A 13,233-nucleotide genomic window follows, 5' to 3' on the forward strand; every position below is an offset into this window, starting at 1 on the left:
GCCAATTGTGATGAAGTGGATGCACCCACCCCCACCCCCCCATCCCCGCCCCACACACTCTCTGGCTTCTTTTTCTATGAAGACAAAAAAAAAAACAACAGTATGAAGGTGCCCTTGCAATCTAGACTTGATGTGTAGTGGTCTGTTGTGTGTTGAATGTTACAATGGTCAGTTCTGAAAAAGAGATGGGATCCTTCAGAGCCAGCCAATACATTATTCATCCAGAAACGCTTGTTAAAGCCTTACAGGTTATGGCTGAATGTAAGAAGGGAGACAAAGGTTAAATAATCAGACAGCATCAGAGCAGTGAGGAGCTGAGGATGAAGAGGGATGGAGAAAGAGCATAACAACATGGGACATAAAAAAGCAAACAGCAAGTATGACTACTGAAATACGATGAGACCTTAGATGAAGAATTCTAAAGGTTTGGATATGGCCCATCATGAGCAGCTAATGCCTTTCAGATAAGTTTTATTGTTTTTTTCTTTTTATACCACATGAATATTCAAGCTGTGCTTTACACTGAATGTTTCATTATGAGTGGACCAATAGAAATGGTCCACTTGGTATAACTTGTATAACTGTATTATGTTAAAGTCAAGAATGTACAGTAAAGTAAAGAATGCTTCCAGAAATTCAGTAATGTGAAAAAATTGAGACACCCCATGAAAACCCTTGTGTTTTTCCTAACATATTTAAACATCTGGACGCTTGATCTTCACTTGAACAATATAGAGAGATGGAGGTAATATAACTAAACACATACAACTGAAGAAATGTATTGTAAAAATGAACAATTTTTTGTTATTAATACAAAATTATATAAGAAATACGTATTAAATTAGAAATTAGAATCAGGTGCAGCATATTTGCTGTAGATGATTAGAACATGGTCTTATTTAAACCTTAGACATGTGGTTTGCTCTTGATTATTGAAGTGAGTGGTATAACCATTGCTAGATCCAAAGGGCTCCCTGAGGTTGTGTATGGATATGAGTCTGGGTAGGGATTTAAAAAGACCTCAGAACAATTAGAAATCAGCCGTTCCACTGTCCACTAAATCATATACAAGTCAAACCACTGCCAGCATGTCAAGGTCAGACTGTCCAAGCAAGTTCAATAGCGGACCATGAAGTTTCCAACAATCTTAAAATGTCATCCTGGGATCTACAGGTAGTTTCTGCTACAGCTGATATCAGAAAGAGATTGCACAAGTTTGATTTTCATGTGAAATGAGTCCCATGAAAATGAAAAAAACAAAAACAAAAAAAAACATCAGGGCAGGGTCTTTTTTTTTCCAGACCCATTTGCATCTACAGTCTTCTCTCGAAACGCCTCAGAGAACTCTTTGGATCTCGCAATGGTGACGCCACTCACTTCAACAATCAAGAGCAAATGAACTTAAATGTCTGAGGTTTAAGTAAGACACGCTCCTCCAGAATCCTCTCCAACCATGTTCTAATCATCTGCAGCTGATTCAGATTTTAGTAAGTAGTAATAAATGAGGGGGTGTCTTCAATTGTTCCTTGAAAGACAATTGCATTTTTATTACTTACATTTATTATAAAATTACATTTCTTCAGTTTTATTGAATTAGTTATTTTGCCTCCATCGCTCAGTACTGTTCAAGTGAAGATCAAATGTCCATCTGTTTAAATATGTTAAAAAAGACAAATTTGTTTAGGTTTGGTGGAGGTTTGTGACTGCAATGGTAAATCAGAGGGATAAAACTTGGTTGATGAAGTCAAGAAAAATGCAGTTTACGGATCAGAAGGATTGTTTAAGGGTTGGGGGCAGGATTGCTGTAGGATTTGCTTCTAGGTTGTGAAAAGATTCACAGCCTCCTGGATTATTCTCATTTCTCTCTCTTTTTCTCACTCATCAGAACGTTTAGAACTCACAGTTATCTAACACTGCCATAGACAGCCAACAACCACTTATAAATGAGCAAATACATTCAGACATTTTAGAACATACTACACATGACACATGTTGCCCAAATGCCTCCTTAATAGTGAGGCAGAAGTCTCTCAAAGTTAAATTGCAGTCGTACCATTCTGCACATGATATTAAAGGTTCTGTGTTGCTTGATGGTCGCAAACCTACCATGGAGTTTCCATTGTTCGTTCCACACACATATAGTGCTTATTACTCTCAGTTAGCTGGTCCTCAGAGAGTTCTTTGGTGACAGTAGGTGCTCACAAAGTTCTCTTGATCACTGTCTTGCTCTGGGTTCATGAAAACGGTTGATGGTTTATCTCTGGTAGGGTCTTGCCGTTCCAGCAGGCTACGGCGGAGACCCGTGCATGCTCGGGTCATTGACGTGTGGGAGAGAAGATGAGCTCATCTGCCCTTTCACCCCAACTACAGGCACTCATTCTCGTTCTCTCTCTATCTCTCTCTATCTCTCTCTAACTCACGCTCCCTTTTGTTCATCCCCCTCTGTTCTTCTCAACCTTCTCTTTCTAGAATCTGTTAGAATCATATCAGCTGTTTCCTTTAACTTTTAATGGGTTCACAGCTCCACCAGATGATGGAACAAGTTTTTTTTGTTAGATGAAGTTGTGAAGTTGTCCTGCTTTTGATGTTCCAAGGCATTTAGCAGCACTAACATGTGGGCAGAGCATCTGCTTCCTTTGTTGTTGTGTTTGTGTGTCTTTGTTCCCCCGATTTTTTTAGAATAGACTGGACTGAGTGCAGATGTTGGTAAGGAAATGTTGTTCTTCTAAATAAAATCATATATAGGTGCTGTCAGCAGTCAAGGGGGTAATCACCAATCTATACTAGGTTGGCAATCATCAGTTTGTGTACATGCCCAGTTAAAAGTCCCTAGAACTCCAGTCCTTCCTTCTCCTTTTCTTCAAATGCGTGTATTGAGAGGGGGCTTGTTGGGCGTGCCTGAGGCAGATAGGGCAGGACGGGGCTCAATCCCTTTGCTTTTCATGAAGGACAGCAGCTGGTCAGGGATTTCCGCCAGGACATCTTTAGCTAGTCGTGCCATGCTCAGGACCTGGTTCCCAGAGCGGTCAATGTAGTCCCGGAACGGAACAAACTGGTGGCCGATAGGCAGAATAAAAGAGACAGATCTTCAGGCGGTCAAATACAGTGACAGAGGATGCTGTTACCTAAAGATTGGTAAAACATGAAAAGAGAGATGAAAAGAGAGGGAAGACTTTCTTTACCTGCACAATGTCTCTCTCAGCAAATCGCCCTCTAGAAGACACTCTGACATCATCACCGTCTAACTCCTCCATAGCTGCAGAAGAAAAGTAACACTACATGACCTTCACAACCTACAGTATGCTAATATCTGTAGTTTCTTCTCTTTAAATTCCCCTCCAACCTACTATACATAGTATCTGCGTCATAGACTATATGTAACACAAGTGCTCATGAGTTGAAGAAAGTGTGGTATAGTGTGTGTTTAAAAAGCTTTAAACACGTCTGTTTAATTCCTGCCTTCTTACCACATCTATTAGTCTACATTACTATACAGCATCTACATCAACCATTAGTCAAACTGCTTCCCACCACGGCTGATTGACCACAGTCTAAAAATGCAAAAAAACACAAGTCACTTAATCTGCTTTTTTATTAGAAATTTATTTGTTTTCAGCATGAAATTGGAAAATGTGGTAAAACATTTTGCTTTAAGACAAGTTGCAATGAGAGGAGATGATTTAGCAATATAGGCTTCTAAGCTATTCATTAGTGTTGGTAAATGTTCATGTATTAATGTTACTTAATATAGCTGCATGATTTTAGAGGCATTTAACTTCCCTTACACACACACACTGCCACGGCCCTACAACTTAGGCCTACTTAACGCCCCTTAGCCACAACTTCCTAACTACGATGAGCGTCTGTGTGTCCCCAGTGTCCGCTTTTTTGAAAAACAAAATCACCCTAGCTTACCACACATTGTGCTGAGAGGACACAGACAGGACAGCAGCACTATCTGATAAAATTTGGGAAACTGCAAAACATAATTACAGTGCCAAAAACTAAACTAAGCTATAGGATGCTTTGTGGCTCCTGCAGTGCAGTAAACCAGCCAATGAAAACAGAGCTTTTCAGAAGCCCCCTCACATACTTACTATTTATACATTAAAGAACAACTTAACACACTGAATAAATGTGGTCTTTGTGCATTCTATGTATCAAAATAGTGTTTATTTTCCAGTTGAAATGAAAAGAAAATCCCAAATGTTTCATGTGGTCGTACAGTGTGTTCAGACTAGCAGGCGACAAAGCAACAAGCTACCAGTCATTTCCTATGGGAATGCGCAACTGACGTGGCGACAGAGCGCCAAAATACAAATCATGTTGTGATTTTCTCAACTTTATGCAAATAAATTATGACGCGGTGAATCAACACTCTTAAAAATTGGCTACAACAAATTTTTCCGCCCAGTTGCAGACATTCCCTTCTGCTCTCTGAACTTTTTGTTCCTACCGGCATTTGTTTCTTATTCTCAACAGTGTGATGCTAAACATGGAAGAGAGGCTCATAACCACTTCTTCTTCTTTCTTTTGACCCGTTTTATATGATGCATCTGTGCACATGTACAAGGAGAATGTGTATATTTTTAATAAAGATAAAAAAATAGCGTATACATATGTAGTATTTGTTTTGGCAATGAAATTTCCTTGTCGAAAGTACCCACAAAAGACAAACTTGGGGCGTAGTAATGAAAAAAGGCGCCTTCATTTAGAAGCATTCCTTAAAGATGGTGGGATTTCTTTCTGCAGAGAAAATGCCTGTCTATTCCAGATTAAAAATAGGGCACCGTCACCCTAATCCTCTCTGTAACAGTGCTGTACTAAGGTGGTCCTGATAACTATGCTGCTGCTGTAGTTTGGAGTATATTCATACTTTGTTGTTAAGGAGTGTTTTGCTTGATACCGCTATAATTCTGTGTGTGAGAGAGATAGAGAATAAGGGGAGCATCTGTTGATGCGTACGTGTATGCATGTGTGTGTGTGTAGGCTGGAGGCAGATGTCAGTTAGCTGAGCCTCTGGGGGAGGCACAGGCTTAAGCACTGCTTCTCCAGGGTGCAGAGGACGCTTACGCTGTGCTCGGTGTGTGTGTGTGTGCCGGAGAGAGCATAGGTATTGATCCCGGAGATGCAAGTGTGTATGTAAATGGCTATGGGTGCTGAAGGGGCATGGCAGGGGATCGAGGGGTGTGTGACAGATGGCAGCTGAGGACACAGAGACAGGGGGTACAGGGGGCAAGAAGAGGAGAAAGAGAGAGACAGGGAGACGAAGGAATAAAAAAGAGCAAATGAGAGGCAGGAAGCTGATGATAACGAGACAACTGAGACTGTTCGGAACATCGTGCACTCTGTGTATTTGCATTCTGAACACATTTTGGCAGTTTCGAGTGAAGTTTGAAATTAAGCAGATAAATTAAGCAGCTGTTGTGTCTTTCCTTAGATGCATGAGTTTTCTTCCATAATTCTGTCTGCTAACTAGTACAGAATTAACATAATATTCATGTGCATGAGTCAAGTCACACAAGTTCCTGTTTGTTAAATCAAATGAAAGCAGTTTCTACGTGGAGTATTAAAGGTATCATTGCTGTTGTAAGAACAACGTACTGAGTCGCTGAAATTGAATCTGTAAGGTGTATTTATTTTGACCGAATGAGAGTTTTGGTACATGAAAAGGATATACACTATATGGACAAATTCACTGGGAAAGCTGCTCCAAAACCAAGGGTATTACAATAGAGGTTATCCTGCTTTTGTTGGAGTAACTCTGAGCTAATAAAAAAAGCTAAGGCTAATGCTAGGCAGACCAGAGACGGGGGAGAGCTGACCATAGCCAAAGTAGCCTCACATTGAGCTAAATCGGCTAAAAGCTAACCCAGACTATTGCGTTGATGCAATCTCTTCAGCTTGCCAACTGCATGCCACGCTGAGAGGACACTGAGAGGACAGCAACACTTTTCCAGTAGGAAATCATCACAAAAAATGTTAGTGGTAGTGGTAATGTTGTAAACCAGCCAATAAAAGCCAATAAAAGTTTTATTTTTTCCCACAAGGAAAGCCCTTCTGAGGCCAAATAACAGGGTTGTATATAGGATTGTAAATCTGCTACTGAGCATTTTTCACCCAAACCTAAGCCGCATAATTGGAATACACATGAGAGGGTGCCTGTAACATAATTATCGTTTAAATGCATATAAATAACTTACAGTGAGAGCTAGTCTGGCTAAATTATTGACCACATGGCACAGTTTCTATGGTATTCCAGGTGGTTTCTATGGGGTTGCTGGGCAATTGCTGTGGTGTTCCTGATGCTATTTTTATTTAACTGTGTAAAACCAAATGAATTAATGAATACAAACATTTAAAAAATAAATAAAATACATCCACCTTTTCTCAGTGCAGAGAGACACATGCTGGATTTCTCATTGAGCGATCCCTTCTTATTAGGCTGAAGCTGTCTCTTCTCCTGACAGTAAGCAAACAATTGAGAATTGCATGCGCGTGTGTATAATGAAGGCTCATCATCACTGCTCGTTATTATTCAGATTCAGTGTTCGGTGTACAGAGTATACTGTGCTTTAGGCTGCACTGTATAATTCTGCACTGTATAGCTGTAATACCTGATAGGAGACCTAACCCAGGCTATAATGATTACCAGGACACTGTGTGTGAGGCTGTGTGTGTGCATATGCAATTGAGTTTGTTAAGGCTGCTCAGTAGTCCTGAAATGGAATGAACTGGTGCACGAGAGATGGACAGGCAGAAACCGAGGCATAGCTGGGAGGTAAAAGAGGGGGCAGTGGCTTAAAGATATACAGAGCTTTAGGCTGTGCTGCATAACTTAGCTTTAATAACTGAGATGGCCAAACTAATACTGGTTATAATGATTACCCAGGACACTGTGTGTGAGATTGTGTGTGTGTGTGTTTGTGCACATGCAACTGAGTTTATTTACCCAGCTCTGACCTTAGGACAAACAAGGCATCTCTCGCTCTCTCTCAGTCACTCACACACACAAACACACACCACAAACTTACCATCAAATTCAGCGGGGCCCACACCCACAATAATGATAGACATGGGTAAAGCAGAGGCCTGAAGAAAACACACACACATAATAATGATTACTGAGCTAAGTCGAGTACAAGCTTCCATGCAATTGACTAAAGCCTTCCAATTTTGGGAAATTTTAACAGACACAGTACACTGGAGCTTAGTCCTGTCTAATACAGGAGCATTTACACTGGAGAGTCTATAAAATGTGTACACAGTAATGATCCTCACAAATAAGCAGAGCCCTGGCTAATTTTCCACTTAATATGGTACTCCTAATGCTTGCATTATGCTTGCTCTTTTTAAATATAAACAGACATACTTGCAAATATGCAATGTACACACAGCTGAAGGCTGTATTCATGTGCCACATTATTAAAAAACTACAGTGTTGTCTGTTTAATAATCGTTGACTGTTGCTTAGCAGTGAAAGGCTGCTGTGAAAAACTACATGTTAACAGAATTGTTTATTGTGGTTATTATTAATAACATATTAAAGTATTGGTGACACCTGATTTGGAGAGGCCCCGCTTCAATGTAATAATTACACATTAACATATCAAGAACAAATGAAAAATCTTGCAGCACTGGTATGTCTGAATGCATTCAGTAGATTATCATTACAAGTGCCTTTTAGAAATAAAATTTGTGGAAAATCTGCTTCATAATTTCTTCATAATTGTTGGCTTTTTTATTTTTTGCTTTATTTGAAGTGTCCAAAGCCCATTTCTGTAGATATTAACCCGAGAAGTCATGAACATGTAACAGATATAATGCATACCATCTTAACATACTCAACATAGGCATGCTGCTGACACCAGTCTGTAACTGGATTTTAACTGGATTGAGTTTTGATTAAAGTCAGGGTCAGGATAAGGGTCAGACGGAGGGTTAGGATCAGGTTTTGGGTAAGGAGTAAGGTTAGGATATGGTCAGGGCTAGGATTAGGTTTTGAGTTAAGGTTAAGAACGAGGGTGAATACAGGGAATTTATTAGATATTTACATATTTTTGTATACTCATGTCACTCTAATCTAAGGAGATTTAAGGACACTTTTAGGACTGCACCTTCAGCGGGAGTCTACAAACCTCTGAAACATATAGAACATAACAGAACATGCACATTCTGGTTTTATTTGGATTCATGAGTAAACAGTCTCTCACACTGACGACGGCCTCTTTGGTCTGCACCATGTCTGAGATGACTCCATCTGTGATCATCAGCAATACAAAATACTGTGAACCATCAGTCACATCCTGCGCTGACCTGAAACAGACAGAGAGAAGACAGATGGCATGGAGGTGCCTAAGTCCACTGTGTACTAATACATATATCAACATGGTTTGGTATTATGTATCAACAAAACCAAAATCTACATTGTAATAATGTCTTATAATACTTTCTGTCATGTTGGTCCTCATTAGGCCCCACAGGCCCGTAAACAATAAATACATGTCACTTTGACCTTTCAGAATATGCCACCTAATCATAACTGGACAAGAATATGTATACCACATTTATAATGACACAATGCATTACTCTTTCATCATTATTCAGTGCTTGCAATACATTTGGAAACATTTCTAAAAGTTTTCAGTTCATCTTGAAAGATGTATTATGGACTTTTACTACAGGAGTCATTTGTAAATGACTGTCAGTGGTTAGTATGTGCCTGTGAGAGAAAGAGAGAGAGAGACAGAGAGAGAGAGAGAGAGGTGTATTAGCCCCCACAGCAGGCAGTATGGGGTCCCACCGGCTCTGTGTCTGATTGGCTCAGCATCACTATATGCCCACTGGGCAAAATCTCCAGCCAACTAAATGGCACAACTCTCTCTTCCTCTTCCTCTGTCTGTCTTTCTCTCTCTCTCTTTCACTGTTTGGACCGCTCACTCCGCCCGTCATTAATCCTCACTAACTCTTTGTCTCTCTCTCTCTCTCTCTCCCTCCCCACACACAGACCTTTTTACTGTTTACTGTAGAAGTTAGGCACCAACTATGGGGCATGAGGGAAGTGGTCTGAGAGTATAAATACCACAAATCAGTCTAAACCCACCTGCTGCCACCTAACAACAGCAGCGTGAATGGGAACGACAGAGAGAGAATGCTGACAAGTGTGTCCTCCCCCTCGCCCTTCTGTGTGTGTGTGTGTGTGTGTGTGCATGGAGAGCTCTTGAAGTTCCTCGTTGGTATATCTGTGCTGTTATGCAAGAGCCATCTCCACTCTCCCAACATGATATTACTATGGCAATGAGCCAGCTATAAATAAATGATGGGTATATAGAGAGATCAGAAATGAACAAAGACTCAGAAGAGCTAACTGACACAGCAGAGTGTCCTCAGGACAACATCCAAACTCAGAGGAGGAGGTCCTGTGTGTGTCTGTGTCTTACCGTGCTACCTGGTTAATGACTGGGGCAAAGTTGGTTGGTCCATAGAGCTGGACTGTTCTGAGGCTCTGGAAGTAAGCCTCCAGCACTCCCTCTATACCCACACAGTTTGGGTCTTCACTGTTTCCGTTCTTAAAAAAAATAATAAAACAAACAAAGAAAAACATAAATCACAGAAATTAATAGATATGTTTCTAATTATAAACTGAACAAGATCATCATATGATTAAATAATCATGGCACAATGATTAATCCTGAGTGCTGGTATTTTTGCCAAATGTTTGTTACCCTTCAAATGTAATGGTGCAAACACACTTGTAACACCCACCCCTTAACATGGGGTACAACAGCAACCACTTTGCAACACATGAGCAACCATGTGGAATACCTTTGCAACTGCCTAGCAACCACTTAGTAACACCCTAGCAACCACTGAGCAACATTCATGGAAACCGCCTGAAATACCAAAGCAATTACCCTGCCACACTGTAGCACCTATCTAGTGTCCACATAGCAATCACCAAGTAACCACTTAGCAACACCATAGCAACTATTTGGAAACATCACAGCAACCAATGTGGATACCATTGCAACTTCATGCCAGCCACCTGGGAAGGGTTTTGTTAAACCCTTTAAATAACAGCTGAATGTCCAACTTTCAGTCACAGATCAACTGCTTCATACCAAAGCCATTGTGGTATTGTTTCCAGAACTAAAACAAAGTGATCATTTAGTAAAAAGTCATGCACACAATTTTCTCTTTCCATTAAATGTTTTGTTCATGTCAGCCAATGTATGTTTGGTGTGTGAAGCAGTGTAGCTTAGGTTCTGTAGAACAGAAGCTACTAGGTTAGTGTAGCTAACTAGTGATGGAAGTACAGTAACCAGCAGTTTGGTGAGCAAGTTCAATAATAATTCTATATAATATCCCCTAAACCAACGGTGGCAAAGTTTCCTTCTCTTACCTCTGATTAAGATTCTTCAGATAAAATTGAAAAATCAGCTAATCATCGGTCTCAGAAGAGAAGAGACACTTGACCAAGGCTCTGACTGAAGTCAGGAGTCTTATTCTATCCTGAAGGACATCGGGGAAAATAATACAAGTTTGGCCTCTCTCTCATTAAATACAGGTTTCCTGGATCGACTGAAGTTGAGCAAACGAGTGGAGATATCTCTATATTAGCCGAAAGCTTGATCTCTTCAGTCTGGAGAAGAGGCTGGAGTGGCCTCTGGCAGTCTCCACGGTGCTCATGCGTGGCTGTGCATTAGATTGGTAGATCCGCAATAGCAGATTGGAGCGAATGACCCTCCGACCCTGACGAGCACAGAGTAGGAGAGAGGGAGATTGAATGGGGCCGGGAGTGAATCGCTTTTTACAGGAGCGTGGCCAGCCTTTTATTTCTCTCTGATTTTGGGGATTTCCGTGCGGCATTGAAAGCAAGGGTGACCTTTTCCGAAACTGCCTGACAGATTCAAATTTCTTTGGTCGAATTAAATTTGCTTCTGATTCAAACGATTCAAAGTCCGTCCTAACCTCTTTCCAAAAGCGTTTTCTGAACTTTTCCGCAGTGAAATGAGCTCAGTACAATTGTGCCCGTGGAGATGTACACAGTAAATTGGGCCCTGGTGAAAACGAGACAATGTGCAGTGAATCCTGAAGGTCAATGTATGGGTCATCATCATCTTTTATGAAATGCTCTCATACTGTCCTGAAATGACATTAACAACGAGAAGAGGAAACAGAGCGAGAAAAAGAAAGAGGGAGGAGGGAGAGTGTTTAAAGAATCCAAACAGAAGAACAAAGGCAGTGAGGCATCGTTAGCTAATGTATCACTGTTGTAATTGAAGTTGCTTTTGCATGACGCTGTTTCAGTACTGTCACGCTAAGGTGAGCTCTAATTAAGGCAAGGTGATTACAGTCACTGGCATATTGGAACAGGAAGAAAAGTGAATAGCTACAAACAGTTCTTGACAAACTAAATCAAGAACACCAAGTATCATCTTGCAACTCTACAAAGTTCCATCTCTGAGATTATATTCCATATGAAAAACAAGCATCTTACAAAGTCTCAAAGTCATATGTGGCAATGAAACTGTTTTGTGAAAAAAGTGTTATCCTGAACTCATTTGGCCAGCCTGGGCTGTGGGAAAAACATTAATGACCAAACATTGTATAAACAACACACATCACTTTAATGGTAAAATACTTTTGAGTCTGTGGAACTGACTAAAATGCCAATACCTACAGGAATTAATCAGAATTCCAAAATTTCCCTCTGCATTCTGGGAGTATGTAGTGATATGAGTAGCCTGAGTAGACTGATAAATCACTGTGCTGATCAGTTATTTATCTCAGTGTTACTGAATTCTACTAAAGCATGAGTAGACTGATAAATCACTGCTGATCAGTTATTTATCTCAGTGTTACTGAGCTCTACTAAAACCTGAGTAGACTGATAAATCACTGTGCTGATCAGTTATTTATCTCAGTGTTACTGAGCTCTACTAAAGCCTGAGTAGACTGATAAATCACTGCTGATCAGTTATTTATCTCAGTGTTACTGAGCTCTACTAAAACCTGAGTAGACTGATAAATCACTGTGCTGATCAGTTATTTATCTCAGTGTTACTGAGCTCTACTAAAGCATGAGTAGACTGATAAATCACTGTGCTGATCAGTTATTTATCTCAGTGTTACTGAGCTCTACTAAAGCATGAGTAGACTGATAAACCACTGTGCTGATCAGTTATTTATCTCAGTGTTACTGAGCTCTACTAAAACCTGAGTAGACTGATAAATCACTGTGCTGATCAGTTATTTATCTCAGTGTTACTGAACTCTACTAAAGCCTGAGTAGACTGATAAATCACTGTGCTGATCAGTTATTTATCTCAGTGTTACTGAGCTCTACTAAAGCCTGAGTAGACTGATAAATCATTGTGCTGATCAGTTATTTATCTCAGTGTTGCTGAACTCTGCTAAAGCCTGAGCAGACTGATAAATCACTGTGCTGATCAGTTATTTATCCCAGTATTGCTGAGCTGTGACAGGGTGAGTGAGAATTCAGTATGAATTTTGATTGAATAATTCTTTAACTGACAGCTCAAAAATGTTGTTCCTATCACTTACTGAAATTTGAAGCTTGCCAGGTTGAAAGCTAGAATCTTGAGAATTCCACACTCACAGAGTACACCTGCCACTCTTTACTCTGACTGTGTCATTCAATCTCTCTCTTCCTGTCAGTTCCTTTCTCTCCTCTCTGTCTCTCCCTATTTTTTATTTCTTCTCATCCAACACCCTCCTTCCTTTCTCTCTTTCTCTGTGTTCCACTGGCCGTCCCCATGGGTAAAGTGCATCAGAACCTCAAGGATATTTTTTTATCCTCTTCATTTCAATGGCTTATTTGTTGTCTAATTCTAATTGTGCAGAGGCTCACTTAAACGCACAATATGTCCTCTAAAACATCAAAGACCCCCTGAGTGTTTTCATCAATCCCCCTTTTCTTCTTTTTCTTTATTAAAGAAAGAAGCCAATTTTCAGTCTTGGGACTTGGACTGCTTGCTTGGCTTTATAACTCAGTATGTTCGCCGACCATTCTCTCCTCTCTGGCTCTCCTCTCCTCACTTCTTCTCTCCTCTCTTTCGCCTCATGTCTCTAAGTCACTCGAGCCTGTCTCTCTTGCCTCTGGGCTTAAGCAGACTCTTGAGTTACCATTGTGTGCTTCATATTTCATAACCAGAGCTTATTCTGGTCTTTCATTTTTCATAAGGTCCTTCTCACTCTCTTGGAGCGGAC

The 13,233-nt window shown here is 40.4% G+C and overlaps 1 protein-coding gene across 1 annotated transcript in view; it reads right to left on the minus strand.

The window, feature by feature from the left end:
• Nucleotides 1–49: 49 nt before the first annotated feature.
• Nucleotides 50–13,233, minus strand: part of LOC140560282 (copine-9-like) — a 111,578-nt gene continuing 98,394 nt past the window's right edge. The window contains exons 17-21 of the mRNA XM_072684620.1: nucleotides 9,441–9,568; nucleotides 8,214–8,316; nucleotides 7,035–7,092; nucleotides 3,183–3,256; nucleotides 50–3,052 (exon numbers count right to left, since the gene is read on the minus strand). Coding sequence (XP_072540721.1) covers nucleotides 2,861–3,052; nucleotides 3,183–3,256; nucleotides 7,035–7,092; nucleotides 8,214–8,316; nucleotides 9,441–9,568 — 555 coding nt within the window. The 3' untranslated portion in view covers nucleotides 50–2,860. The remainder of the gene's footprint in view (nucleotides 3,053–3,182; nucleotides 3,257–7,034; nucleotides 7,093–8,213; nucleotides 8,317–9,440; nucleotides 9,569–13,233) is intronic.

This window comes from Salminus brasiliensis, chromosome 7 (assembly GCF_030463535.1).
Source record: "Salminus brasiliensis chromosome 7, fSalBra1.hap2, whole genome shotgun sequence".
Classification (NCBI taxonomy): Eukaryota; Metazoa; Chordata; class Actinopteri; order Characiformes; family Bryconidae; genus Salminus; species Salminus brasiliensis.